Source organism: Asterias amurensis, chromosome 19 (genome assembly GCF_032118995.1).
Source record: "Asterias amurensis chromosome 19, ASM3211899v1".
NCBI classification, from domain to species: Eukaryota; Metazoa; Echinodermata; class Asteroidea; order Forcipulatida; family Asteriidae; genus Asterias; species Asterias amurensis.
In genome coordinates this window covers 13,003,040-13,029,451 of record NC_092666.1, presented here as the reverse complement: position 1 = coordinate 13,029,451, position 26,412 = coordinate 13,003,040, and the positions used below count along the sequence as shown (strand labels likewise).

General features: G+C 39.0%; 1 protein-coding gene across 9 annotated transcripts in view; it reads right to left on the bottom strand.

The window, feature by feature from the left end:
• Positions 1-25,520, bottom strand: part of LOC139951544 (uncharacterized) — a 35,776-nt gene extending 10,256 nt beyond the window's left edge. For 2 of the 9 annotated variants that reach the window (XM_071950476.1, XM_071950477.1), the window contains exons 1-12: positions 13,720-13,853; positions 12,859-13,218; positions 8,240-8,587; positions 5,905-6,249; positions 5,067-5,408; positions 4,386-4,688; positions 3,765-4,076; positions 2,449-2,730; positions 1,361-1,687; positions 635-931; positions 470-490; positions 106-321 (exon numbers count right to left, since the gene is read on the bottom strand). In XM_071950476.1, the coding sequence (XP_071806577.1) occupies positions 106-321; positions 470-490; positions 635-931; positions 1,361-1,687; positions 2,449-2,730; positions 3,765-4,076; positions 4,386-4,688; positions 5,067-5,408; positions 5,905-6,249; positions 8,240-8,587; positions 12,859-13,218; positions 13,720-13,777 (3,211 nt within the window). In that variant the 5' untranslated portion in view covers positions 13,778-13,853. Of the gene's footprint in view, positions 1-105; positions 322-469; positions 491-634; positions 932-1,360; positions 1,688-2,448; positions 2,731-3,764; positions 4,077-4,385; positions 4,689-5,066; positions 5,409-5,904; positions 6,250-8,239; positions 8,588-9,454; positions 9,648-10,916; positions 11,274-11,795; positions 11,872-12,858; positions 13,219-13,719; positions 13,854-15,097; positions 15,455-15,976; positions 16,032-16,854; positions 17,221-17,753; positions 17,804-19,741; positions 19,835-23,888; positions 24,237-25,197 lie in introns of those variants that run through there. The other 7 variants (XM_071950482.1, XM_071950483.1, XM_071950480.1 and 4 more) reach the window with 7 other exon arrangements.
• Positions 25,521-26,412: the final 892 nt, after the last annotated feature.

The following is a 26,412-nucleotide window of genomic DNA, read 5'->3' as shown; positions in this document are numbered from 1 at the left end:
TTATGCTGATAATTATTTTGAGTTATTACCAATAGTGTCCACTGCTTTTAAGCCTGAACACAACGTGTCATGACTGGGGATTCCAACCCACATTCTGCTGGTTACCTGTCTGACTTGGTTCGCTGCACAGACTGTCCCGACAATATCGAGAACGCACCTCCCCCAACATCAACTCCCTGTCTGTCTCTTGGCAGCCACCATAGTTGTACCACTCTTCTTGCTCGTTCAGACGAAATTCTAATTGCAAACAGCCGTCGTTATTTTCTGGAATTTTCTCCAAGGACATTGCGCCTGTTGCCTGTCTGAAAGTCACTGCAATACCTGTGAAAGACAATCCACACACACAGTCAATTCAGTTTCTAAAATTTAATTTAGAGTTCCAAAATATATGTTAAATGGGAAAGTATCTTTAGATATTGTTTACTTTTTGAATTAAAAACAAACAAACTATTGAATTTATAATGCTTACCCATCTCCGCAGGATTTAAGGCTGTAAAAATAAAGGAGAAAATGTATATTTTTATTAGTTATTTTTTTAAACGTTAGATATACTTTGTAAAAGCTCTGTCATGTAGGCCTATCTCAACGTTCTGTATGAATGACCGGCACAACTTTCCAAAACAAAGAAACTTACGTAGAGTTGTCACATTCCTCTTGACGGATCTGCTAACGCCATTTACATTCACAGCATACACTTCAATCTCATATAAGCTGAAAGGACTGAGTCGCTCTAACAGATATTCAAAAGCACCGTCGATCCTTTTGCTCCGTTTGTCGGGGTCGAACTCCACGCTCGTTGCAACTTCTCGGTGATTCACGTGAAACCACTGCGTCTCGCCGCCGTCGTTCCCAGGGGTCCATGTAATTTTTACAGATGTAGCTTTGATTTGACCCCGGTCGATTGTGACACCGGTAGGCGGCTGGGGCTTAACTGTCGAGAATTGAATGTGAATTGTATTGAACTTACAATGGTAAATAATTCATGTTTATTTTGTCAAAATGGCGCCATATGTGCACCGAACGTACCTACCATTCCACTGCAGTTCAAAAACTGGGGTGTTTAAATTTACAGCATGGGTGTTTTTACACACAAACTTAGAGTCAACATTGGCCATGGGGTGTACAAATAACTCGAATGTAAATTTTGTAGCATTTTTGGTTGTTGATACTTTATTTTAAGCGCAATTCAGCCTTTGGCTGCGAAGTTTGATTTTGAGACGCTTGGTGGCAGTAGACTTACAAGGTAAAATTCATAGTTCTCGGTAGTGTGCGCATGCTCAGACATACTTAATCAATGGAAGTTTACCCGGTAAGTCTGCTGCCACCTAGCGTTCCAAAGTCTCCCGTTGTTACTTCTTACCTTTATCATTGAGTTCAATGGCCAACGTGACGACCCTCCCTATACCATTACCGCTCTGACAAGTGTACAATCCATAGTCGCTGGCCCCAACCACTCCAGTGATCTCTAACGTGCTAACCACCCTGTACCCCTCCACATCATCTCCGCTAATAGTGGTATGAGTAACAGTGAGTTTCCCCGGTTGAGTCTGATTGGTGATTTCTTCAGTTGCACTTCTCCACTGTGTTGCAGGGAGTGGATTTCCCATGGCTGTACATCTCAGCAGGGCAGTGGCACCATCTTTGGCCCCAACGGCCAGATCGTCTTCATCTAGGAAGAACACTTGATCTGTAACACGAGAACAGAACAGAGTTTAATCTAGTTGGCACGTGTGAACAAAAAATAAGCGTGGGTTTCAGGTGAGATACTTCTTTATTGTATAGAAAGTTTGATTCTTCTTTCGTGTCCATCATCTGCTCTTCAAAATGTTTGGCCTGGATTGGGTGCACCTAACAGCCTTCTCGTTTTCTGTTATCAGGCGTGCAATGCAGCACTGCTCCTCAATGGACCGATCCGGCCTGTCAATCAAACTGTGCGCGTTCACCCATTTGACCAATCACAGCAATGATTGTGGTCGGACAAACTCGGTCATTTTGCGTGCGCGTATATTTGGCACGCGCGGCAGAATCGTGCAGAATGTCATTGGGGTTGCTTGTGCACGTGTCTTGCTCAACTGCGCGGTGGGCGGAGCTTAGTGGAAAGCCGGAACGATCCATGGCTGGTAATCGTAGAAGGTATGGTATAGATTGGGGTGATATACCATAATCGCAGGTGTCATCATGGTAGGGAATTGTTAGCGGGGGGGGGGGGGTCTAGAATTTGTATAAAGTGACTTTCTGTAATGTATTGTTGGAGGACTGCAAGAGTCTAGTTCGTTTGTTTAATGACGTCACGCAGCCCGCCCTTGACGCCCCAATGTTTAGCCCATATTGGCACGTCAATGACACTGGATGTAGGTCAGCTCACATACAAGTAATACTTTGAGTTCATTATTACAAATGTTATGAGTGGTCTAGGTAGTTGTACATCTAGGAGTAGTCTACACTTACAATGGACCCTGACAACAACACCACTTGAAGGTACGACCGGTGGAATACCGTTATTTCCAATGCACCTGTACCGCCCAGCTTGGTCGCTCGTGATACCGGTCAGTGTGACGTTGCTCACCCCATCTGCGTACACCGAAGACAAGGGTTGAGAATAACCGACTCTTTCCCACGTGATGAAGTCAGGTGGTTTGGGGTTAGCATCAGCAGCGCATGACAGGATCACATCATCACCCTCGTCGACTACCACGTCAGGTGTTGCTTGCCTTAGAAACTCCGGGGGATCTATAATTTCAAGTGGTTGATTAGTACACGGTGTCGTTTTAGTTTAGCCAACATTTTATTTTGGATGGGGTTGCCTATCATTAGACCATTTATGGGCACTCTGAATGAGGGCTACAAGAACCAAACTTTCCATCCCAACAAACACCTTTCTCTGCAAAATTAAGAAGAACTCTGACATTTGTTTCTTTTGTAATGAAGAGCGTAATAAAAGATGATGCAACTTTTTGGAGATTGCAGTAAGGTTAAGCTTTTTTGAACGATATAATCATCTGGCTTAATTCCACGTCTTACTATCCAGTGACTCTGAGCTGTAAAGATATTTGTTTTGGTTCATTACCAGGGAAAGAACTTATCTCCTTTATTATTATTATGGCGAAAAGGTTAATTTTTAACAATAAAAAGAACTGCATCTTCAGTCAATTACTGCGTTCATAGAGTTTTTTTAAATCTTATTTCAAAACAGGAAAAGCCATCGCAACGAGAAGCGGACCACTCGATGATCTTAACAAAAAATTGGGTTAATATGTTTTAATTAGAATTTTCTTCCCGGTTTATATTTCTAGTTGGCACTGTCTAGTTCTTGGTCTTTTTGTCTTTTTTTTTGTTTGTCTATGTCCATGGTTTTCTTGTTTAGTGCCCTTTAGGTTTTTTTGTTTAATTTTGTTGGATGCTTTTTCTGTGATTTATAGTATTTGTTTGTTTTTTTCAGTTGCTTGTGAAAAAAAAATGGGAAAAAAAAAATAATAATAATAATAACAATAATAATAATAATAACAATAACAATAACAATAACAATAACAATAATAATAATAATAATAATAATACAGAATTTGAACAGAAAAAGGCTAAATTTAAGTTGCGATCGCAAAAGTAGGGTTACGTGTTATCAAACAAGATAGAGAAGAGGGGTTTTTATTGAAGAAAAAATTTGTAATTTGTTTATCAGGAGTTGGAAACTAAAAGACTTGAATGCGACATGATATGATTCCCTTTGTTTGTTTGTAAATAAAAAATATATATAAAAATATACAAACACTCGACGTTCAGCGTGCAAGGTGCGCTGCACAGATTCCTGTCATCGCACGGTCCAGCTACACAGCATGTAAACATCGCACCATTATCAACCTTGCTAGTGAACTGCTGGAGGTATGTCTGCTCTGTCACGAAGCCGTTGTATTCTCCATCCCTAACCACCGACGTCCCCTGGTTACTTGTCTTTGCACCGTTCTTAAACCAGGATAGGGAAGTTGCTGGGCTACTACTCTCTGAGGAACAGATGAGGGCAAGCTCCGATCCTTGCTGTACTTTCATGGGGCATTGCTCTATCCTTGTTGATCTGGCGCAAACTACAAAGAAAATTGGATCAAGCAAAATACTGTTAATAAAAACAAGTCGATCTTACTAGTTTTGCTGAAAGTTTTGTTTTGTATTGCCTTTAACAGGCACATCCACCACAAGCCCCGGCCTTTAAGATGATGCCTCCTTGTGTATATGTTGATTGATTGATTGATATAATTGATGTAAATGTTGTTGTTTTTTTTTATTATTATTGCTATCGTTTTGTGTTTTTTTTTTCTTGTGTGAATCAAGAGATAAATAAATAAGAATCCTCGGTATTATCAAACATCAAACCTATACAAGTCTGACAAACCTACATCGTACGTCGAGTGGCCCGAACGTCCCCTCAGCAGCAGTCACCGCTCCTCTTACTGCCTTGCAAATGATGCTCCCTCCATTGTCCCGTCTTCCTGGTGTAAACGTCAACGTACTGGAAAAAGTGAACCGAGTACCTTGGGGTGTGGGCGTGGTGCCTGGATTGTTGAGGGGGGTGTCACCATTGAACCAGGCCAGTGACCAGTCGTTAGGGTACCCATTGTCAGCAGTGCACGTTAAATCAACAGGCTCATTCTCTGTCATTGGTGACGTTTCCGCAGTGATGCGTGCATTGTCTGGAGGACCTGTACAACGAAACATCAGTTTATCATAAGTCTTAGCATAAAAAACATACTCATGGTAACGAGCAGTGGAGAGCTGTTGATAGTATAACACATTGTGAGAAAAGACTCCTTCTGAAGTAACACAGTTTTTGAGAAAGAGGTATTTTCTCACTAAAATGTCAGCTGAAGCCTTTCCTATCTGAAAGCACACACATTTGTACACCAAGGGTGTCTTTTCTTTCATCATTTTCTTGCAACTTCGATGGCCAACTGAGCCCAAATTTCTTCAGGCTTGTAACTTAATGCATATGTTGGGAAAATACTGGTCTTTGACAATTATTACCAAACGTGTCCAGTGCCTTTAAGATATGTGACTCATCAGTGACGACTTGTCCTTACCGTTAACATTTAAGGCGATAGACACACTTGGGGCCGACTGACCAGCTGGTGTTTCAGGCGTACTAGCCGAACACTTAACCATGCCGTCGTGGTGGGGCCGAGTTGGTATAAATGACCAATCAGACGTAGTATCAACCAACTCGTCCCCTATCGGAGGAGAGTCGGGTCCGTCGGTCTTTTGCACCTGATCTCGAAGGTACCACTTGATGGTAACTGAAGGTCTGGTACCCCGTACTACGCACGTTAAGGTGTACTCAACACCCTGGTCAACGGTGATTGTTGTATCCGGATCGAGGGAACCAGTTGAATCCGACAATGTTATCGATGACGCTCTAGGAGGAACTTTTAAATTCGAAAAGAAACATTAAAATATAACCTGTCATTTTATCCTTTAAGATCTTCTCAGGATTGTTGCCATCCAGTTGAAATCTGAAAACCAAAGCCGTTTAAGTATTATTGATATCCTTCCAAAAACAGGAACTAGACTATTAATACAATGTACACAACTATTAGTAGAAAACCAGCTGTGGTGAGTTGCCATTCTGATGAAGCCACTAGTAAAGTTGTGAAATGTCGCTGGAAATTTTCACAAATTTTACTTGAACTGGAAATGTTAAACACCTTAACTGAAATGTACACAATTCTGTTTAATGTTGACATACAGTAGCGTAATCGGGGTGGGGTTTTGGAGGGGGTGGGGTGAGGGCCCAAAGAGGGTTCGTACCCCCCCCCCCCCCCAACACCACCCCTTGATGTCCATACCACTTGAAATCTTGATCTTTGAGGTTTAACAATTCCATAGTAAAATTGACCCGAAAAGAATGACTGACCGACCAACCTTTAACTTGGAGGGTCACAGTGACAGTCATCTCGACATCACTGAGTCCATCCTGGCGGTTGGTGGCACCGCACGACAGCGCTAGAGTACCGGGCGACTCGGCGATACTCACGTCTTCAGTATCATCACTGTCCACTAATCTGGAATCTCCCTGGTTTTCGTTGTCCACCTGAGACCCTGTCTGCATGAGTTCGGCGCCTTCAAGCGTCCATGTGAAGTTAGCTGCAGGTTTGATACCGGGAACGATGCAGGTAAACAGTTGATTATCTCCTACTAGTACTGGGATGGAGTCACCGTTGCTGTATCTGTTTCCCTGATAGGTGATGGTCATGGTGGTCGGAGGTACTGAAATGAGATGACGTATAAAAAATGCAACGATTACATTTTTTTTTTTTTTTTTTTTTTTTTTTTTGCAAGACACCACTTCAAGATGTGGGCTACAAAACAACTATTACATTTCGATGGGGCCATTGCCACGCACACCTGGGGATGCAACAGGGTCAACTCCATTTACAATCCATACGGATGTAGGGCTGGATGGTAGAGCAGAAAGCACTACCTCTCCAACTTGTTGAGCCTACTCGCAACGGGTCAGGTTGGCGTAGTGGTGTCTTGCATTGCCTTCAATCTCTGGGACCCCAGGTCGATTACGTGTGGATCAGCCCCTATCAGACTGCACATGGTTTCCATATAAAACTGAAACTTTATGAGTTCGCTTTGATGAGATTCCTTATAGTAATAACTGAATTTATAACTAGCCTTTTCACAAAGGATACAAAACGCCAAGTATTTTTTACTGCAAGGTGAGTGGGACTGTCCTGATCTTTTTTTAAATTAGGGAACCTTATCCTTAGCACACCGTGTAATGGTTTATAGAGTGCTACGGCGCATTCAGCAGCCACAGCCAGGAACACCTGGGCGAACCCCTTCTCTTTTCGATAAGTGCACTCAGCCAGGAACACCTGGGCGAACCCCTTCTCTTTTCGATAAGTGCACTCAGCCAGGAACACCTGGGCGAACCCCTTCTCTTTTCGATAAGTGCACTGTTTTTTGTTTTGTTTTTTTCTACATGCGTTACACAATACATGGAACCAACGGCTTTACGTCCCATCAGAAGGACGAAGCAATGGTTAAGTGTCTTGCTCAAGGACACAGTGTCACGGCTGGGGATTCGAACCCACACTCTGCCGATCAGAAACACCTGAGTTTTAATTGGGTGCTATTAAACGCTCGGCCACGACTCTTCCACAGCCAGAAAAAAAGAAGAACAAAATAGAACAACCAGAATCAATTATTTTAATAAATGAAACACATTTTTATTATGCAAAATATTACGTCAGAATCCATACCCCTCACCATTATTAAAAACTAAAACTGCTTGATAACCAAAGTAATATCCAAAAAATTTGCAGACGTTGACCACATTCTCATTGATGCATACAACAAGGAGATATAGTATGAAAAAGGGGGTATTATAGCATCAACTCTATTTCAGCAAAACCGAAAGCATTTAGGGGAAATTTCCAGGGTCCTGTCAGCTGAATAAAAAAAAATCTGTTTTACTAGCTTTTCGAATAAGTGCCCGCGTACTTTCGGTTTAGCAACCGACAAACATATTGCCCCGAGCTAAATACTCTTCAACTTTTAAACCAGCACTTTTGTTAAGCTTCCGTGTGACTAGATCCACATTGTCATGGTCTGAAGTGGGTCATTAATTGAACAACCAGAACGGGAAAAAAAAATTTCCGGTGTCCAAGGATATCTATCTATAAAACAAGTAAACATTGCATTTTTTTTTCTCGTTCAACTACATGAACCCGAAAGTTGTAATGTGGTAAAACAGACCTTTGCGTGGCAACTGTTTGGCCATTTCCTTCTTCCTTATAAGGCACCATCATTCTAGCTGCATTATTCAGAGGTACTTAGCAAATGAAGGGGAACTTTAAATGGTTTCGGATACTTTTTGTAAACCAAAACACAATATCAACATAATTTAGATTAAACTTGCACCGTTTCTATAGGTAATGATTAGAAAGCTTACTGGGGTGCTGTACTTTGGAGAAATGAGTAAAACAATTGCAGGAAAATAAGTTTTACTTTGCTAAAACTCTCCTGAGACAACAGCTCATTCGTGACTTGTTTTACTCATTTCTCAAAAACTACAGCCAAGTGACTCCCGAATTCCCGACTCGAATTCTCGAACTCCCGAATTCGCACAACAGTATGTTTACCGGTGGTCTATCAATAGACTGTGAATAACAGCTTTTACATTACGTAACATGCTGACCACACCCATCAACCCCACCCACCGACCACACCAACCGACCACACCCACCTCTGATCTGCATATCAGATGTGCCATACTCTTGTCCAACCCCAATGGTGTTCCTCACACACCAATACCTCCCCTCGTCCCCCAATGTAACCGACTTGATAGTAAGTGGAGCATCGGGTACGGTCTCGTCAAACGTAAAATGCGATACATCTACTGTACTACTCCACTCAACCGGTCGCCCAAACATTACAATCACGATCTCGGAAAAATTATTAAAGGTGTCTTTAAATTCGCCTCGTGCCCACAGAATTTCTCTGATCGTCCCCGTGGATGTTGTAGTGCAGTAAAGTGTGGTGTCTGAGCCGAAGTCCACCCAGGGTGAATTGGAGACAGTTATCGAGGCAGTCACTGCGGAAAATAAAATACATAGTAATTAATAAGACAACTTTTTTTCTTTTTTTTCTTCTTCTTTTTTTTAAAGGCAGTGGACACTATTGGTAATTACTCAGAATAATAGTATCATAAAACCTTTCTTGATTACGAGTAATTGGGAGAGGTTGATGGTATAAAACATTGTGAGAAACAGCTCCCTCTGAAGTGACGTAGTTTTCGAGAAAGAAGTAATTTTTCACGAATTTGATTTCGAGACCTCAAGTTACGAATTTGAGGTCTCGAAATCAAGCATCAGAATGCACACAACTTCGTGTGACAAGGGTGTTTTTTCTTTCATTATTATCTCGCAAACTCGACGACCGATTGAGCTCAAATTTTCAGAGGTTTGTTATTTTGTGCATACGTTTAGATACACCAAGTGAGATGACTGGTCTTTGACAATTACCAATAGTGCCCACTGTCTTTAAGAGAGAGAAAATTGCTTTTAATTTTATATTTTTAATAAATATAACAAAATACGCAATTTAGCCATTGGCATTAAGTTCAGTTTTAATAGATCATACAATTATACAACGATATTCAAACCAAATGTGCAACAAATTGGAACACAATAAAATGTGGTAGGCTTAACACAAATGACTGGCAAGGAAACACACTTTAATAAAGAGCGTCTTAACTTTGTTTTAATGGAAATTCTTTTAAGAATTTATTTGTGTTTGCAAATTCCAAGTGTAACAACGTATGGTTTTTGTCATGCCACAAACTACAATATATCTACAAATTTCCTATAGTTAGAAGTTGTATTTTTTTTTGCACACACACTTATTTCAAAATGGATTTACCACAATATTTAAACTAAACGCTAAAACCTTTTAAACTTACCTTCTGTTAAGAAACAGCAGAGCATCAGGACACACACCCCACCATTCAACGCCATAATGTAGAACTAAAACTGCAATCTACCAACACGCGCCTGTATGGTAGAGCATCCGACCATGTACTTCCGCAAATCGCTGTACGAAACGGCTTTAACCTCAAATACAAAACTTGAACCCGTTCAGTACATTTAGTTCCAGGCCAACGATTTATGGGTACGCTGTTGTTGTTGTTGTCGTTTTTTTTTGTTGTTGATGATGTTGTTATTGATGATGTTGTTGTTGCTGATGTTGTTGTTGTTGTTGTTGTTGTTTTTTGTGTGTTTTTTCGGAACCGAAAATTCACACAAAAAATAAAAAATCAATAATGGGTGGGCCCTAGCTAGAGTCCACTTTTAAGAGAGAATGTTATTAGATTAACTTTAGCACACACAACAAACACTCAGTGTGGGTCTACCTCACGGAAATGGTTTTGTCATTTTTGTTGTATTTATTTAGATTTATTTCAATGTTGCCATAAAGTTACATTTGTGTACATCATTAAAGTTAACATACATGATAATGAATAAAGAATGGCAAACCACAGATGTAGTAAAGACAATAAAAATTTACACCGAAGTTGAGTAAATAATGACAAACAGGACAACATCTAGGCATAGGGTGAAGCAAGGCTTTTGTTCCAGTACCTACGGACAGACAAAAAAACGAACAAACAAAACAAACACACCAACAAACTATCACAACACTGACTTACATAAAAAAAACATGTACATGTATGGGTACAAAGACAAACATCATCCGGAAATATATCATAACTTTTCATTCTTAACTAAGAATTAAGGACTGTGCTTTAATTTTTTTTTTTTTGCAAAATTTGACAAAGTAAGTGCAAATTTGAATGAATCGCTGAGACTATTCCTATATGTAGTACCACGTTGGACGAGACTATTTCTAAATAATGATGTTCTGTTGAAACGGACATAAAGATTTTTCTTTCGAGTATTTCGAATTGTTGTCAATATTCACAACAAAGCCTAGTGAAATGTTGCTCAGTTCAATTTAACATTATAGTCGATGTCGCTGCACTTATACGGATATCTTTAAAAGCCAAAATATTTAACCTCGCTGGCTCTGATAAATCATTTGATATAATGCTTGTTCAAAATATATATTAGTCTAAGTTCCTAATGACTTGTTCAATTTATAGTCAAAAGTATATCGTATTTGGTTTGACCCTTAAACCTGGACACTTTATTGGCAATTACTCAAAACAAATGTTAGCATACGAACTAACTTGGTAACCAGCAATGGAGAGCTGATGATGGAATAAATGTCTGGGGTTTTCCTCCCACATCTAGAACTGAAACATCTTCATTGCCTTCTCCCCTCGTCTAGTCTCTGAACAGGCTTTGCCGAGATCTATCATTATGATGTATATAATGAAATAACAAAGTAAACTTGTGTCTTACCTCTAACGCGGATTTCTGTATTCTCAGTCGACTGGTAAAAAGTTTCATCATCCAAAGCCTGGCACCAATATCTGCCTTCATCCTCAAGTACCACCGAAATTATTGTAAAAGGAAAATCATTTCTTGACACATCGAACACAAAGTGGGTCCTATCTACAGTATCAGACCAGGTAACTTGACTAACTGGACTGGCCTCGTATAAAACTATGGGTTGAGAGACACTGTTTGAAGCGCCCAGTGGGCTCTTCTGCCAGTTCACTCTCAAAAGTTGGGCCGTCGATGCGGAGCAGGTAACGGTTGTATTTTGCTCGATGTCAACCCATGGTTCTCCGGTGACCGTTAAACCAACAGACGCAACTGCAAAATAGTACAGAAAACGCTGCATTTGAGTATAGATGGAAATTAAGACAACATTTTAATGTCAGAGTAAAATTAAGAAGGACGTAGTTGACAAACATTATGACGTGTACAATACAGGAAACAAAGTGATGACAGAAAATATCGGAAAAGACATGTGAAACAAAAGCTTTAGAAATAATGTGATTTGAGGCATTATATTATGTATCAATAATTGGTTTGCAGTAACACCATTTAAATATCTATTACTGGGGATAGATTGTTCTTTTGAGAACGTTTCATGCTATAGAAAAACAAACTTAGGCAGAAGAAGCATGAAGATCAAAGCCCTGCCTTATACAATATCGATTTCAAGTTATATACGGCACTTGGACAAACTGACCTTAGAACTTTTCAAACCCACCCTGTACGGGTGGGCGTGCCCACAAATGCCCCCAGGATCCATGTGATATCCCAATGTTAATTCAAATTGATACTATAAAGTAACATAGTTATTTTTTAATATAAAGTTATTGAACATACCTTCTGTTAACACACAGCAGAGTGTTAGTACAAACACAACACCATTCGACGCCATGACGTGGAACTTTAAGTACATGTATAGTAGGTGGCATAATGGTGCCACTACAGCATACAACCTCGTACTTCCGCAATTATCTGCTTCGTTCGAACCGCGTAATAATGAAAACATACTTGGACTTATTTTAAACATACGTTCCGGGTCAGCGATTTGTGTCTGTGATCGCAGGTCACTTGCTGCTGCTGTTGCTTATGTTGTGTATTTATATTTATTGCATTTCTCGGGTAGATAACAAAGTGTAATCATGCACATTGTTAAAACACTAAAAGAAACAGCAATAAATTATTGAACTTATTAAGCCTGCCAGCCTGTTCGAGAGCGCATAACAATTAAACACAATTCAAGTAAAGTAAAATTAAGATTATGAAAATTATGAAAGAATAATGCAAGAAAAGTTAACATACGGAGGAAGGAAAAATACATCGAACCGCGACTCAACAATTCCCCCGAATCTTTCAAAAATATTGACAAAATTGAAACTACATTCAATTCAGTGTTCAATTCAAGTCGAAGTTTATTTCATACTACAATTCTGACAATTCTGTTTTACTTTACATAGATCAGCAAAATAATGGGCACAAAATATGGAGAGGAAAAGGGTTTTAAAAAGAAAGTGGACACATTTTGGTACTTGTCCAAGACAAGACTTGGTTTTACCGAAAAATACCAAGAAAATAACAAATCTGTAGTAATTTTTACTCAATCGGTCATCGAAATCGAAGAGAATAATGAAAGAAAAAACTCCCTTTTTGCACAATTAATTAGTGTGCTCTTAGAAACCTAAAAATGGCCTTAAGCCCAAAGTGAGTGAGAAATTACCTCTATCTCCAAAACTATACGTTACTTCAGAGGGAGCTGTTTCTTACAATGTTTTATACTTTCAACAGCTCTCCATTGCTCGTTACCAAGTAAGTTGTCATGCTAATTATTTTGAATAATTGATAATGGTGTCAAGAACATTTCATCTATGTAAACCGAAATAAAGAGAAAAGTGGGCTGTCTTACCCCGTATGCGTGAATCTGTATGCTTAGATGACAATGAAAAAGAGACGTCATCTGTGGCCAGGCACCAATATCTGCCTTCGTCCTCAAGCGTAACAGAGATTATGGTCAAGGGAAAATCGTCTCTGGTTTCATCGAATATGAAACGGTCTCTATCTACGGTACTATCCCATATCACGCGATCACTGTTTGTAGTATCGTAAAAAACTATAGCTTGGGTGGCGTCTCCGGGGCCACCAAGCGGGCCCTTCTGCCAATTCAAATCTAAAGCTTGTGCCATGCTTACGGAGCATGTGATGGTTGTGTTTTGGTGGATGTCGACCCATGGATCACTGGTGACTACTAACTCACCAACGGCCATAACTGAAAAACAGTACAGAACGCGAGACTTGAGTTGAGGTGGAAACATTAACCAAACATTTATTTATACATAAAGAGAAATGTTTTATGGCCTCCACAAATCAACATATAAGCGTGAAAAAAAGTCAACGCATAAGTAGGCCTATATGAACAAAAACAACCGGGAGAAAACAAGTCGAAACAAAATCTAAAAGGAAGTTATAACAAGTAGATTTTTAAACAAATCCAACACATATAATATACTTTAAAAATTCAGGATTTTAAATATACATGGACAAACTTAGACGATTTTCATGAATGAATATTTGTATCAACTTTGATCTAAGCGTTCGGAATACAAACATTTCCAGTTGGCAACGCAGTGAACCAGTAAGGCTCATGTACTATAACGCCGGGGAAAATAACTATTGTGAACACTCAGATAACCAAAATAAGTCTTGCACTTTTGACATTGGGTTACTTGTTTCAATCTAACTTTTTTATAAATACCATTAATGTACTTACCAATGATGGAAATGCCGAGCACAAACAATACACAGGCAGAATGGTCTGGGGCCGCCATGGTAAATTGAATGATGAACCAACAACTGCCCTCCTTCCTGGTTGGTGTACCCTGAACGAACTCTACACGTGTGCGCCGTAACAATACGGTATTCCTGTGTGATCATGCATCTCTAATCAACTTCTCGCACGAATAAGTTGTAGTGCTTTTGAATAGTGTGAACAAATCCTGTCTATGTTTTGAAATTTCAACATTAGAGAAGGCTCACCATTGAAAGACAAAGGTGAACATGGGACCAAAAAACAACATGATATCAAAGCGGGGAGTGGGGTGGCATTGTAAACGCTTTTGTGCAAGTAACTTCCCTGGTCATGTGGCCTCCGAACCCAAATACCAAGCTTATGGATGTTGTTCTCAGGGGTCGATTTCACAAAGAGTTAGGACTTGTCCTAACTTAGGACTAGTCCTAAGAGATATTGAAAACTTATGGCCAGTCCTAAGTTAGGATGAGTTATTCGTCCTAAGACTAGATAAGACTAGTCTTAACTCTTTGTGAAATCCACCCCTGGGGTCGATTCCACAAAGAGTTAGGACTTGTCCTAACTTAGGACTAGTCCTAGGAGATATACAAATTGCATGGCTAGTCCTAAGTTAGGACGAGTATACGGTCCTAACTCGAGATAAGACTAGTCCTAACTCTTTGTGAAATCCACCCCTGGACTCGTAAAAAGAAGCCGGACGAGTATAGGTCTACAGAGATAATGATGAAAGAAGCAAACACCCTTGTCACACGAAGTTGTGTGCGTTTAGATGGTTGATTTCGAGACCTCAAGTTCTAAATCTGAGGTCTCGAAATCAAATTCGTGGAAAATAACTTCTTTCTCGAAAACTATGGCACTTCAGAGGGAGCCGTTTCTCACAATGTTTTATACCATCAACCTCTCCCCATTTCTCGTCACCAAGAAAGGTTTTATGCTAATAATTATTTTGAGTAATTACCAATAGTGTCTACTGCCTTTAACAATGGTAAAAATTGAAGCACCTGTTAGCAATTAAAACGTACACAATTTACAAAATTCTTCGTAAAAACTATAACATGTTAGTTCCAACTCAACGATTTGTTTCATGGGCTCGCAGCTTTCGTATTCAAACCGTACTGAATACTGAGGTTCTCTCTCGTCGTTGAAGAAACCATACCTTTAAACTCTGCGACCCCGGTTTGAGTCACACACTGGAATAATTCTGTGGGGTTTTCCTCCCACATCTACAACTTAAACATCTTCATTGTCTTCTCCCCTCGTCCAGTTTCTGAACAGGCTTTGGAAAGAACCATCATAGCTTTAGATGTAGATGTAATAAATAAGTAAACTTGTGTCTTACCTCTAACGAGAATTTCTGTATTCTCAGTCGTAGTTGAAAAAGTTTCATTATCCAAAGCCAGGCACCAATATCTGCCTTCATCCTCAAGTACCAACGAAACTATTGTTAAAGGAAAATCATTCATTGATTCATCGAACAAAACGTGGGATCTATTGACAGTATCATCCCAAGTTACTTGACTAACTGAAGTTGCATCGTATAGAACTATGGGTTGAGAGACACTGATTAAAGCGCCCAGTGGGCTCTTCTGCCAGTTCACTATCAAAAGGTGGGCCGTCGATGCGGAGCAGGTAACGGTTGTATTTTGCTCGATGTCGACCCATGGTTCTCCGGTGACCGTTAAACCAACAGACGCAACTGCAAAACAGTACAGAAAACGCTGCATTTGAGTATAGATGGAAATTAAGACAACATTTTAATGTCAGAGTAAAAATAAGAAGGACGTAGTTGACAAACATTATGACGTGTACAATACAGGAAACAAAGTGATGACAGAAAATATCGGAAAAGACATGTGAAACAAAAGCTTTAGAAATAATGTGATTTGAGGCATTGCATTATGTATCAATAATTGGTTTGCAGTAACACCATTTAAATATCTATTACTGGGGATAGATTGTTCTTTTGAGAACGTGTCATGCTATAGAAAAACAAACTTAGGCAGAAGAAGCATGAAGATCAAAGCCCTGCCTTATACTATATCGATTTCAAGTTATATACGGCACTTGGACAAACTGACCTTAGAACTTTTCAAACCCACCCTGTACGGGTGGGCGTGCCCACAAATGCCCCCAGGATCCATGTGATATCCCAATGTTAATTCAAATTGATACTATAAAGTAACATAGTTATTTTTTAATATAATGTTATTGAACATACCTTCTGTTGACACACAGCAGAGTGTTAGTACAAACACAACACCATTTGACGCCATGACGTGGAACTTTAAGTACATGTATAGTAGGTGGCATAATGGTGCCACTACAGCATACAACCTCGTACTTCCGCAATTATCTGCTTCGTTCGAACCGCGTAATAATGAAAACATACTTGAACTTATTTTCAACATACGTTCCGGGTCAGCGATTTGTGTCTGTGATCGCAGGTCACTTGCTGCTGCTGTTGCTTATGTTGTGTATTTATATTTATTGCATTTCTCGGGTAGATAACAAAGTATAATAATGCACATTTGATAAAATCATTCAAAGACACAGCAAGAACAATTAGAATACAGAGGATGGAAAAATATAAATCACACCGCGATTCTACAATTCCCCCGAATCCTTCAAAAATATCGACAAACTAAAACTACATTTAATTCAGTTTTCAATTCAAGTCAAAGTTTATTTCATACTACAGTTATTTTGCAAATAAAAATAACCTGATGTACAAATGTTTACATAGATTAGCAAAATAATGGGCACAAAATATGGAGGGGAAAGAGTTAAAGAAACTGTGACACTTTTTGGTACTTGCCCAAGACAAGACTTGGTGTTCCCAAACATATGAATAAAATATCAAATCTGTGACAAATATACTCAATCGGTCATCGAAATGCAAGAGAATAATGAAAGAAAAAACTCCTTGTTGCACAAATTAGTGTGCTCTTAGAAACCTAAAAATAGCCTTAAGCCCAAAGTGAGTGAGAAATTACCTCTGTCTCCAAAACTATGCTAATTATTTTAAACAGTTGATAATGGTGTCAAGAACCTTTGATCTATGTAAACCAAAATAAAGAGAGAAGTGGGCTGTCTTACCCCGTATGCGTGTATCTGTGTGCTTAGATGACAATGAAAAGGTGACGTCATCTGTGACCTTGCACCAATATCTGCCTTCGTCCTCAAGCGTAACAGAGATTATGGTCAAGGGAAAATCGTCTCTAGTTTCATCGAATATAAAGTGAGCTCTATCTACGGTACTATTCCATATCACGCGATCACTGCTTGTAAAAAAAGTATCGTAAAAAAGTATAGCTCGGGTGGCGTCTCCGGGGCCACCAAGCGGGCCCTTCCGCCAATTCAAATCTAAAGCTTGTGCCATGCTTACGGAACATGTGATGGTTGTGTTTTGGTGGATGTCGACCCATGGATCACTGGTGACTATTAACTCATCAACGGCCATAACTGAAAAACAGTACAGAACGCGAGATTTATTTTGAGTCGAGGTGAAAACATTAGTTAAACATTCTTTTACACATAAAGAGAAGTGTTTTATGGCCTCCAAAAATCAACACATAAGCGTGAAAACAAATTAATGCATAAGTAGGCCTATAATATGAACAAAAACAATCGGGAGAAAAAAAGTCGAAACAAAATCTAAAAGGAAAGTTATAACAAGTAGATTTTTAAACAAATCCAACACATAAAATATACTTTAAAATTTCAGGATTTTAAATATACATGGACAAACTTAGACGATTTTCATGAATGAATATTTGTATCAACTATGATCTAAGCGTTCGGAATACAAACATTTCCAGTTGGCAACGCAGTCAACCAGTAAAGCTTATAATGTACTATAACGCCGGGAGAAAATAATTATTGTGAACACTCAGATAACTAAAATAAGTCAACACATCTTGCACTTTTGACATTGGGTTACTTGTTTGAATCTTACTTTTTTATAAATATCATTTTTGTACCATTTTTGTACTTACCAATGATGGAACTGCTGAGCACAAAAAATACATACGCAGAATGGTTTGGGGCCGCCATGGTAAATTGAATGATGAACCAACAACTGCTCTCCTTCCGGGTTTGTGTACCCTGGACGAACTCTACACGTGTGCGCCGTAACAATACGGTATTCCTGTGTGATCAACTTCTCGCACGAATAAGTTATAGTACTTTTGAATAGTGTGAACAAATCCTCTCTATGTTTTGAAATTTCAACATTAGAGAAGGCTCACCATTGAAAGTCAAAGGTGAACATGGGACCAAAAAACAACATGATATCAAAGCGGGAGTGGCATTGTGAATGCTTTTGTGCAAGTAACTTCCCTGGTCATGTGGCCTCCGAACCCAAATACCAAGCTTATGGATGTTGTTCTCAGGGGTCGATTTCACAAAGAGTTAGGACTTGTCCTAACTTTGGACTAGTCCTAAGAGATATTGAAAACTTATGGCCAGTCCTAAGTTAGGATGAGTTATTCGTCCTAAGACTAGATAAGACTAGTCTTAACTCTTTGTGAAATCCACCCCAGGGGTCGATTTCACAAAGAGTTGGGACTAGTCCTAATTTAGGACTAGTCCTAGGAGATATACAAATTGCATGGCTAGTCCTAAGTTAGGACGATTATATGGTCCTAACTCGAGATAAGACTAGTCCTAACTCTTTGTGAAATCCACCTCTGGACTCATAAAAAGAAGCCGGACGAGTATAGGTCTACAGTGCTTAATACAAGTATGTGTAAAGCTGCCATAAATTTAACAGTTAGCCTACGTTTTTTAAAGGAACACGTTGCCTTGGATCGGTCGAGTTGGTCTTTGAAGAGCGTTTTGTAACCGTTTGTTGTAAAATGTATATGGTTGGAAAGATATTGTAAAAGTAGAATACAATGATCTACACAAATATGCTTCAAAATTGCGTGGTTTTCTTTTTACCCTGTCGACTAACACGGTCGGCCATTTATGGGAGTCAAAATTTTGACTCCCATAAATGGCCGACCGTGATAGTTCGCGACGTAAAAGAAAAACCGTGCAATTTCGAGTGATACTTGTGTGGATCATTATATTTTACTTTAACAACATCTTTCTAACCATATGCATTTCATAACAAACCGTTTCAAACGCTTTTAATATACCAACTCGTCCGATCCAAGGCAACGTGTTCCTTTAAGAAAACACAAATGACAAGAACAGTTAACAAAAATGGAACCCCCCCCCCCGCCTCAAAAAAAAAGAAAAAGAAAAAGAAAAAGAAAAGAAAAAAACAACAACACATTTACAACATAATAAACAAACAAAAGAACTTCATAAATAATACGCTTCATGCATAAAGTGTTGCTTAGATTGACAAACTTTTGAAATCCTTTATCTAAAACCACATTCCTTAGAACTTAAAAGTGAATCGTTTCTCAAAAAATGAATATACATTATTAACAGCTGCAGTGCTTTAAAGGCGTTAATATTGTCATTCATTTTTTTTTTCCCTTGCAATTACCAAAGGTCGCTTTAACCTTCTCATGACAAACAATAATGTCAAAGTCCTTTTTGTACTAAGGCATCGTTGACTTACAGTACCATTTCCTGGATAGAAGGTTATTATCAAGTCCAAAATAACATTTAGGAAGTTCCATGTGTTGTTATAATCAATGTTCCCAGGAAATGGTATACATGTTTACCCTGGACACAAAACCTTGCCACCGTTTTCTAAAAAGGTCACCAGTGATACCAGGGCCCAGTTTCATAGAGCTATTAATAAGCAGAAAATATGGCTTAACAATTTTCTGCTAAGCAGAAATGAGCAGGGTACCACTCACAAATTGTACGTGTGACATGGAAGTTTGGCTGGTAACCTTATTCTAGTAAGCATAATTTTGTTGTGACTGGCTACTTAGAGGCTCCTTCATCATTTAACAGTATGTTATTATTATTTACGCTAATTGTGCTGTTGGATGTGAACAAAACATAAACGTAGACGTACCTCTAATCCTTAATATCTGCGAATCATGTCTGAATCCAGTCTCAGTGAGGTATACCTCGCACCAGTACCTCATCTCGTCTTCAAGGGTGAGGCCCTCTATAGTCAGGGGGTACTGAGGGTTGTTCTTGTCAAATACATAGCGAGGGTCATCTACTCGCACATAGTCGTCTAGAGGCACCACCAATCTTAAGATGTTGTCAGAGTTCTTGATCTCAGTCTCGGACAAACTGCTGTTCTTCCATCGTATTAGGGATATGTTAGTTTTAGGAGTGCATGTGAATGTTGCATCACCGCCGATGTCACCCCATTGACTGCCTGAAACTCTTACTTGTGGTGCGGCGGCAACTGAAACAATGAATTGAATAGAGGAATTTTAAAAATACTTAATTTTTTGTTTGATTTAAAAGATGTTAAATTTGTGTCGGGATAAAAAATTATGAAAAACAGTACAGAACGCGAGATTTGAGTTGAGATGGAAACACATTAGTTAGACGCTAACTTTACTAAAACTGTTCGGTGAATGTTTTAAGTAAGCTTAAATAAGATAAATAAACATTAAACAACTTACAATATTGTGGGTCGACAAAATCAACACATAATTTGTTTTAAAGTCATCTAACCATTAAAACAAATCCACACACACAAATAAAGAGGAAATTCGAGTACAAATTTTAACGTACGTTTTAGAAGAAAATAAATCGTGCAGCAGATTTGTCAGCAGATTTGTAAAAAGACCAATCCATGCATGCTTTGAAATTCCAAATAGGCATACTTCAACATACTTAAACTTAGTATATTTGATTTATTATACTATTGTTTACAGGAAACTGGTCTTACTAATCGTTTCAAAAAATAAATGTTTATCAGAGAAAAGAAAAGTATCCATATAGCTTTAAACCAGTCAAGCTTTTAAAAGTTCTGAATTATAACGTGAACACGCAGATAACCAAAATAAGCAAACACTTTTAACATCCAGTTTAACAAGTCTAACTCTTGTATACCATTATGGTACTTACCAATGATGGAACTGCTGAGCACAAAAAATACACAGGCAGAATGGTCTGGGGCCGCCATGGTAAATTTAGTGATGAACCAACAACTGCCCTCCTTCCTGGTTGGTGTACCCTGGACGAACTCTACACGTGTGCGCCGTTAACAATGCGGCAATTATGTGTTATTAAAGGCATGGACACCTTCGGTATTGTCAAAGACCAGTGTTCCCACTTGGTGTATCTCAACATATGCATAAATAACAAATCTGTGAAAATTTACACTCAATTGGCGATCGAAGTTGCAAGAGGATAATGAAAGAAAAAACACCATTGTGCCACAAATTTGTGTGCTTTCAGATGCCTAAAGGCTTCAGCTGTTTTTTTTTTTGTTTTTTTTTGTTTTTTTTTAAAGAACAGCTCTCTATTTCTTGTTACAAGTACGTTTTTATGCTAAAAACATTCTGTACCAATAGTGTCCAGTGCCTTTAAGCATCTCTTTTTAACTCAAATAAGTTATAATGGTGATTTGACAAAGGTGTCTTGGAATATTCTACCTTCCTTTCCAATTGCAGACGTATATTTTGGAGTTGAACTTATAGGACTTTATAATGGTTTCAAATCAACTGGAAAAGACAGGCAAAATGCAAAAGGAGCAGCGCGAGACATTTTTTAAAGCACTATTTTCTCTCTATTCTTTTGAAAACTTAATTAAAAAGGCTAACAATGTAAAATCAGTATAAGGCAATTACAAACATGACAACAAGCGGAAAAACGACCGAAAACATGATTTGTACAAAGTGCAATGTATTGTACAAAGTGCAAGGGTAAAACCATTGAGTCAACAGTTACTCTTTGTTTTTAGTTTTACACCCAAAATAACAACAGTGCACAAACATCGAACCACCCCTCCCCCAAAAAACATTTTAAAAAAATATTAAAAAAAAGCAACAACGAAAACAAGAACAACAACAACAACAACAACAACAACAACAACAACAACAACAACAACAACAACAAGAACAACAACAACAACACCAACAACAACAACAACAACAACATCAACAACAACAACAACAACAACAACAACAACAACAATAACAACAACAACAACAACATCACAAAAACTTTTCATACATAACAAGTTTCTCAGATAAACAATCTTTAAATTCCCTTTCTCTGCAACCTCATTCCTTTTAATATCGTTTCTCAAAATAGTATACATTATCAACAGCTGCTCTCCGATATGTACGTTTTTAAGTCAATAATTTATGAAGTTTTGAGTAATTACCCAAAATGTCCCTTGGGGCCTTTTCATGACACGCAATGTTAAAACCATTGTTGTTATTATATTAAAGCATCATTGACTTACAGTACCATTTCCTTGGTAGAAGGTCATTATCAAGTCCCAACTAAGACTTTAGGAAGTTCCATGTGTTGTTATAATCAATGTTCCCAGGAAAGGGTATACATGTTTACCTTGGACACAAAACCTTGCCACTGTTTTCTAAAAAAGGTCACCATTGACACCAGGGACCAATTTCATAGCACTGCTTAAGCAGAAAATGTTGCTAAACAACATTGTCTGCTAAGCAGGAATGAGCAGGGTACCAGACACAAACAGCACATGTGAATTGGACGTTTTTGCTAGTAACCTTATTCTATGTTGAGCATGGCTACTTAAATTGGGCCCAATTTCATAAAGCTTTTAAACAGAAATTACTGCTTAGCAAATTTCTTTGCAAAGCAAAACAAAAGTTACTTGCCACAAGTTGCAACAATGCAATCGTTATTGAGTTGTGATTGGAAACCAGTTTCTATAAAGCAAGATTTTTCTTTGCTTAGCAAGTTTGTATGCCTACAGGCTGTGACTGGAAACCAGTTTCTATAAAGCAAGATTTTTCTTTGCTTAGCAAGTTTGTATGCATACAGGCTGTGACTGGAAACCAGTTTCTATAAAGCAAGATTTTTCTTTGCTTAGCAAGTTTGTATGCCTACAGGCTGTATGAAATTGGGCACTAGTGACTTTCAGAATATTGAAACTTAAGTAGGCCTATGATTTTTCTTGTGATGTAAAGTTATGTCCTTATTCACCTTTGGAGAGATTTGGAGGTAACATCTGATGGACAAATTCACTGGGTTTCTGTTACCCTAGAAACCTCACGAATTGAAACTGTCGTGGCCGAGCGGTATAAGAGCATTGAATTCAAACTCTGATGTTTCTGATCAGCAGAGTGTGGGTTCGAATCCCCAGCCGTGACACTTGTGTCCTTAAGCAAGACACTTAACCATTGCTTCATCCTTCGGATGGGACGTAAAGCCGTTGGTCCCACGTGTTGTGTAACGTATGTAAAAGAACCCAGAGGTCGATTTCACAAAGAGTTAGGACTAGTCCTAACTAAGGAGTAGTCCTAGGGGGTATACAAAACGTTTGGCTCGTCCTAAGTTAGGACGAGTAACTCGTCCTAACTCGAGATAAGACTAGTCTTAACTCTTTGTGAAATCCACCCCAGTGCGCTTATCGAAAAGAGAAGGGGTTCGTCCCGGTGTTCCTGGCTGTGGCTGCTGTATGAGCCGTAGCACCTTATAAGGTGCTAAATAAGTGGGTCTCAGAATTCATCACTGCAATAACCTATCTTTCTGAAAGTTTCTATATACTCAGCGCCTTGAGTACCTTGTTTAGTAAAAATGTGCGCTAATCATACTCGCCAAGCAGACTCTTCAGATTTTGTTTGAATCTTTCTTTTGTAACAACTGCTTTTAGTACGCATACTTTTTCTTTTTTTTTCCTTCTTCCTCTTTTTTATGTATTTGTTTAATTATTTTTAGTTTATTTATTTATATAAATATGCGCCGTTTAATAGAATGTTATTTTTATTGACGCTAATTGTGCTGTTGGATGGAAAGAACCTCGTTTGGCGAGTTATACGGAGACCGTGCCTTTTCCAGTTGCGCACCGCGGCTCTGGAATTCCTTGCCAGACGAGCTGAAGGACACACCTGATCTATCTACATTCAAACACAACCTCAAGACCCATTTGTTCAATTTGTCAGCTTGCTAGCATCCGGCACCTTTGAATGGTACATTTCCAGATACTGTGCGCCTTATAAATGTTATGTTATTATTATTATGTAAACAAAACATAAAAATATACGTACCTCTAATCCTGAACTTTTGCGAATCATGTCCGACTCTTCCAGACACAGTGAAGTCTACCTCGCACCAATACCTCATCTCGTCTTCAAGGGTGAGGCCCTCTATAGTCAGGGGATACTGAGGGTTGTTCTTGTCAAATACATAGCGAGGGTCATCTACTCGCACATAGTCGTCTAGAGGCAACACCAATCTTAAGATGGTGTCAGAGTTCTTGATCTCAGTCTCGGACAAACTGCTGTTCTTCCATCTTACTAAGGATATGTCAGTCTCAGGAGTGCATGTGAATGTTGCATCACCGCCGATGTCACCCCAGTGATTGCCTGCAACTGCTACCTGTTGTGCTGCGGCAGCTGTAACAAGCAATTGATTTTAAAGTGGATCTTAGAGATACTTCAGAAACTAAATTATTGATGTAATAGATGTTGAACTTACATCGGGGATAAAGAATATTAATTCGTTTCGTGGTGGAAATACGATGGTTTGTGGTAACACCATGTAAGGATAATCGCTAACAGAGTTCTTTTCAGAACCACCCCAACTCATTTAGAGATTTTACCGCAAACCTTACTGTTGACCCCTTGCACGCGCGTCACACACACGCGGCGACTGATGCCAGGCTCACCATGTTGGTGGTCAATAGGCTTACGTGTAAACGCCGCGTCACCTAAAAATGCGCACTTCACTGAATAACACACGTTGACATTGACCACCAAAATGGCGCATCCAAGATTATTCTGATGATGACGTCAGGTGAAATGGGTCAATATAATGTTATTTTTGGTTGTTCACTAACTTACACCCCTATGTTTGTTAGCACTGTATGCTCAGTACTTTCCCGAGTTCTGTGAAAACAATCCCAGGCAAATCACTCAGTGGAGTTCGAACCCACGACCTCTGCATCTATAGCAGTGTCTTACCCAGTCGTCTAAGTGAAAGACCATGCTATATATACAAAGGTCATGGTTGCGACTTCCACCCGAGTAATGCCTGTGATTTGTTAACGGAACTCGGAAACGTACTAAGTAGTACTAACATACTCTGTGGTAAGCCATGAATGCAAAATAAATGGCCACAGTTTGTAAAAAATGTCACACAACTATTCACGAATCATTGTTTAAATTGTTTGGAAACAAATCAACCGATCGTTGGAGTTAAGTCATTAAATTTATCTATTGCAATCAATTCTTAATTTGGTCAGAACATCTGTTAACATGGTTGATTGTTTTGCCAACATTTGACCGTCCACACCAGTCAGGTCGGTTTATTTTAAAACAACAATAGAAAGGATGATAATGAAATATTTGTTCTAACCTGCCAGCAACCATGTCAAGTAAAATGCTTTGCAATAAGACGATGCCATAGCGCATGACGTTTAGCTGACTGTTGTCGAAAGGGTAGTCCACGTTTGGAACGATCGCCACGGACTCGGCGCATAAGCTCACCACCTGGTTCAACAAGTGTCGATTCCCTTGAAGACGAGCAGATTATACTGTTCGAAACGTCGAGATCACAACCGGCTCTTTTCAAAGCCAACACTCCTACAAAAAAGATGTAAACATGGTTGTACCCATAAATTGTTTTATAGTTTTTCCGTATTCAGCCACACCATGTACATGTAAAGCCTCAAACAATACTTATAGTGCCGATTCACGAAACAATTTTGGTCAATCTGAGTTAACGTTTCAACGTGGGTGTCAATTCATACGGTTATTTGGGGGGTTTTGTGTTGCAATTAGCGCGCCCTCTGTTGACACTCTGTGTAGCGTCAGGCTATAGAGTCCATACTGGTACCCTGTCTTTACCAACAATGATAAGGAAAGGTATTGGCTTAAGTTTACGTCGGACTTAACTGTGAATCTCCAGGACCATGAAGGCAATGTGACATGATGCGAGGTCAAAGGTGATTATTGACATGATAAGGCTAAACGGCATCTCTCTTGCTTCACGAGCCTAGAAGTGTGACGTCAGATGTTTTCAGCTTGTGGGAATCTGTAGGCCTACTGGTTATTTTGTCTGCATACGTTTTGTATGACTCTGAAAATTAATGACAATAAAAACTTACATGTACTCCGGTTACGGACAAATAATTGATATCACTTTTTATCCCCCACCCAATGATTGAACACAAGGAGCGTTAAAGATGTAAAAAAAAAAAAAAAAAAAAAAACAGTTAATGGTCTGGCGTTTCAATCCGAGAGTCCTTCTCGAGGGCTAAGTTATAATTAACTTCTGCTTTTGTGCTTCAAAATAACACGGAAATAAATAATTGTGATAGAATTATCTTTTAGACGCATGCTGCCTTGAGTGCTGGGAAAGGGAGTGAACAAAAAATGAAGGGTAAAATATCGATTTTCAATTCCTTTGAAAAAGCGGTTTATCAACGGATGCCATCAGTAGGACTAACTGTTGCTGCGAAGGCCAACTGTCGCAGCAAATGCCAAGAAAATAAACAGAGCGTAACAATGGTGAATTGAGGCAAGGACTACATGACATGCCTCTATCATAGTATAGGTTTTCTCGGTCAAT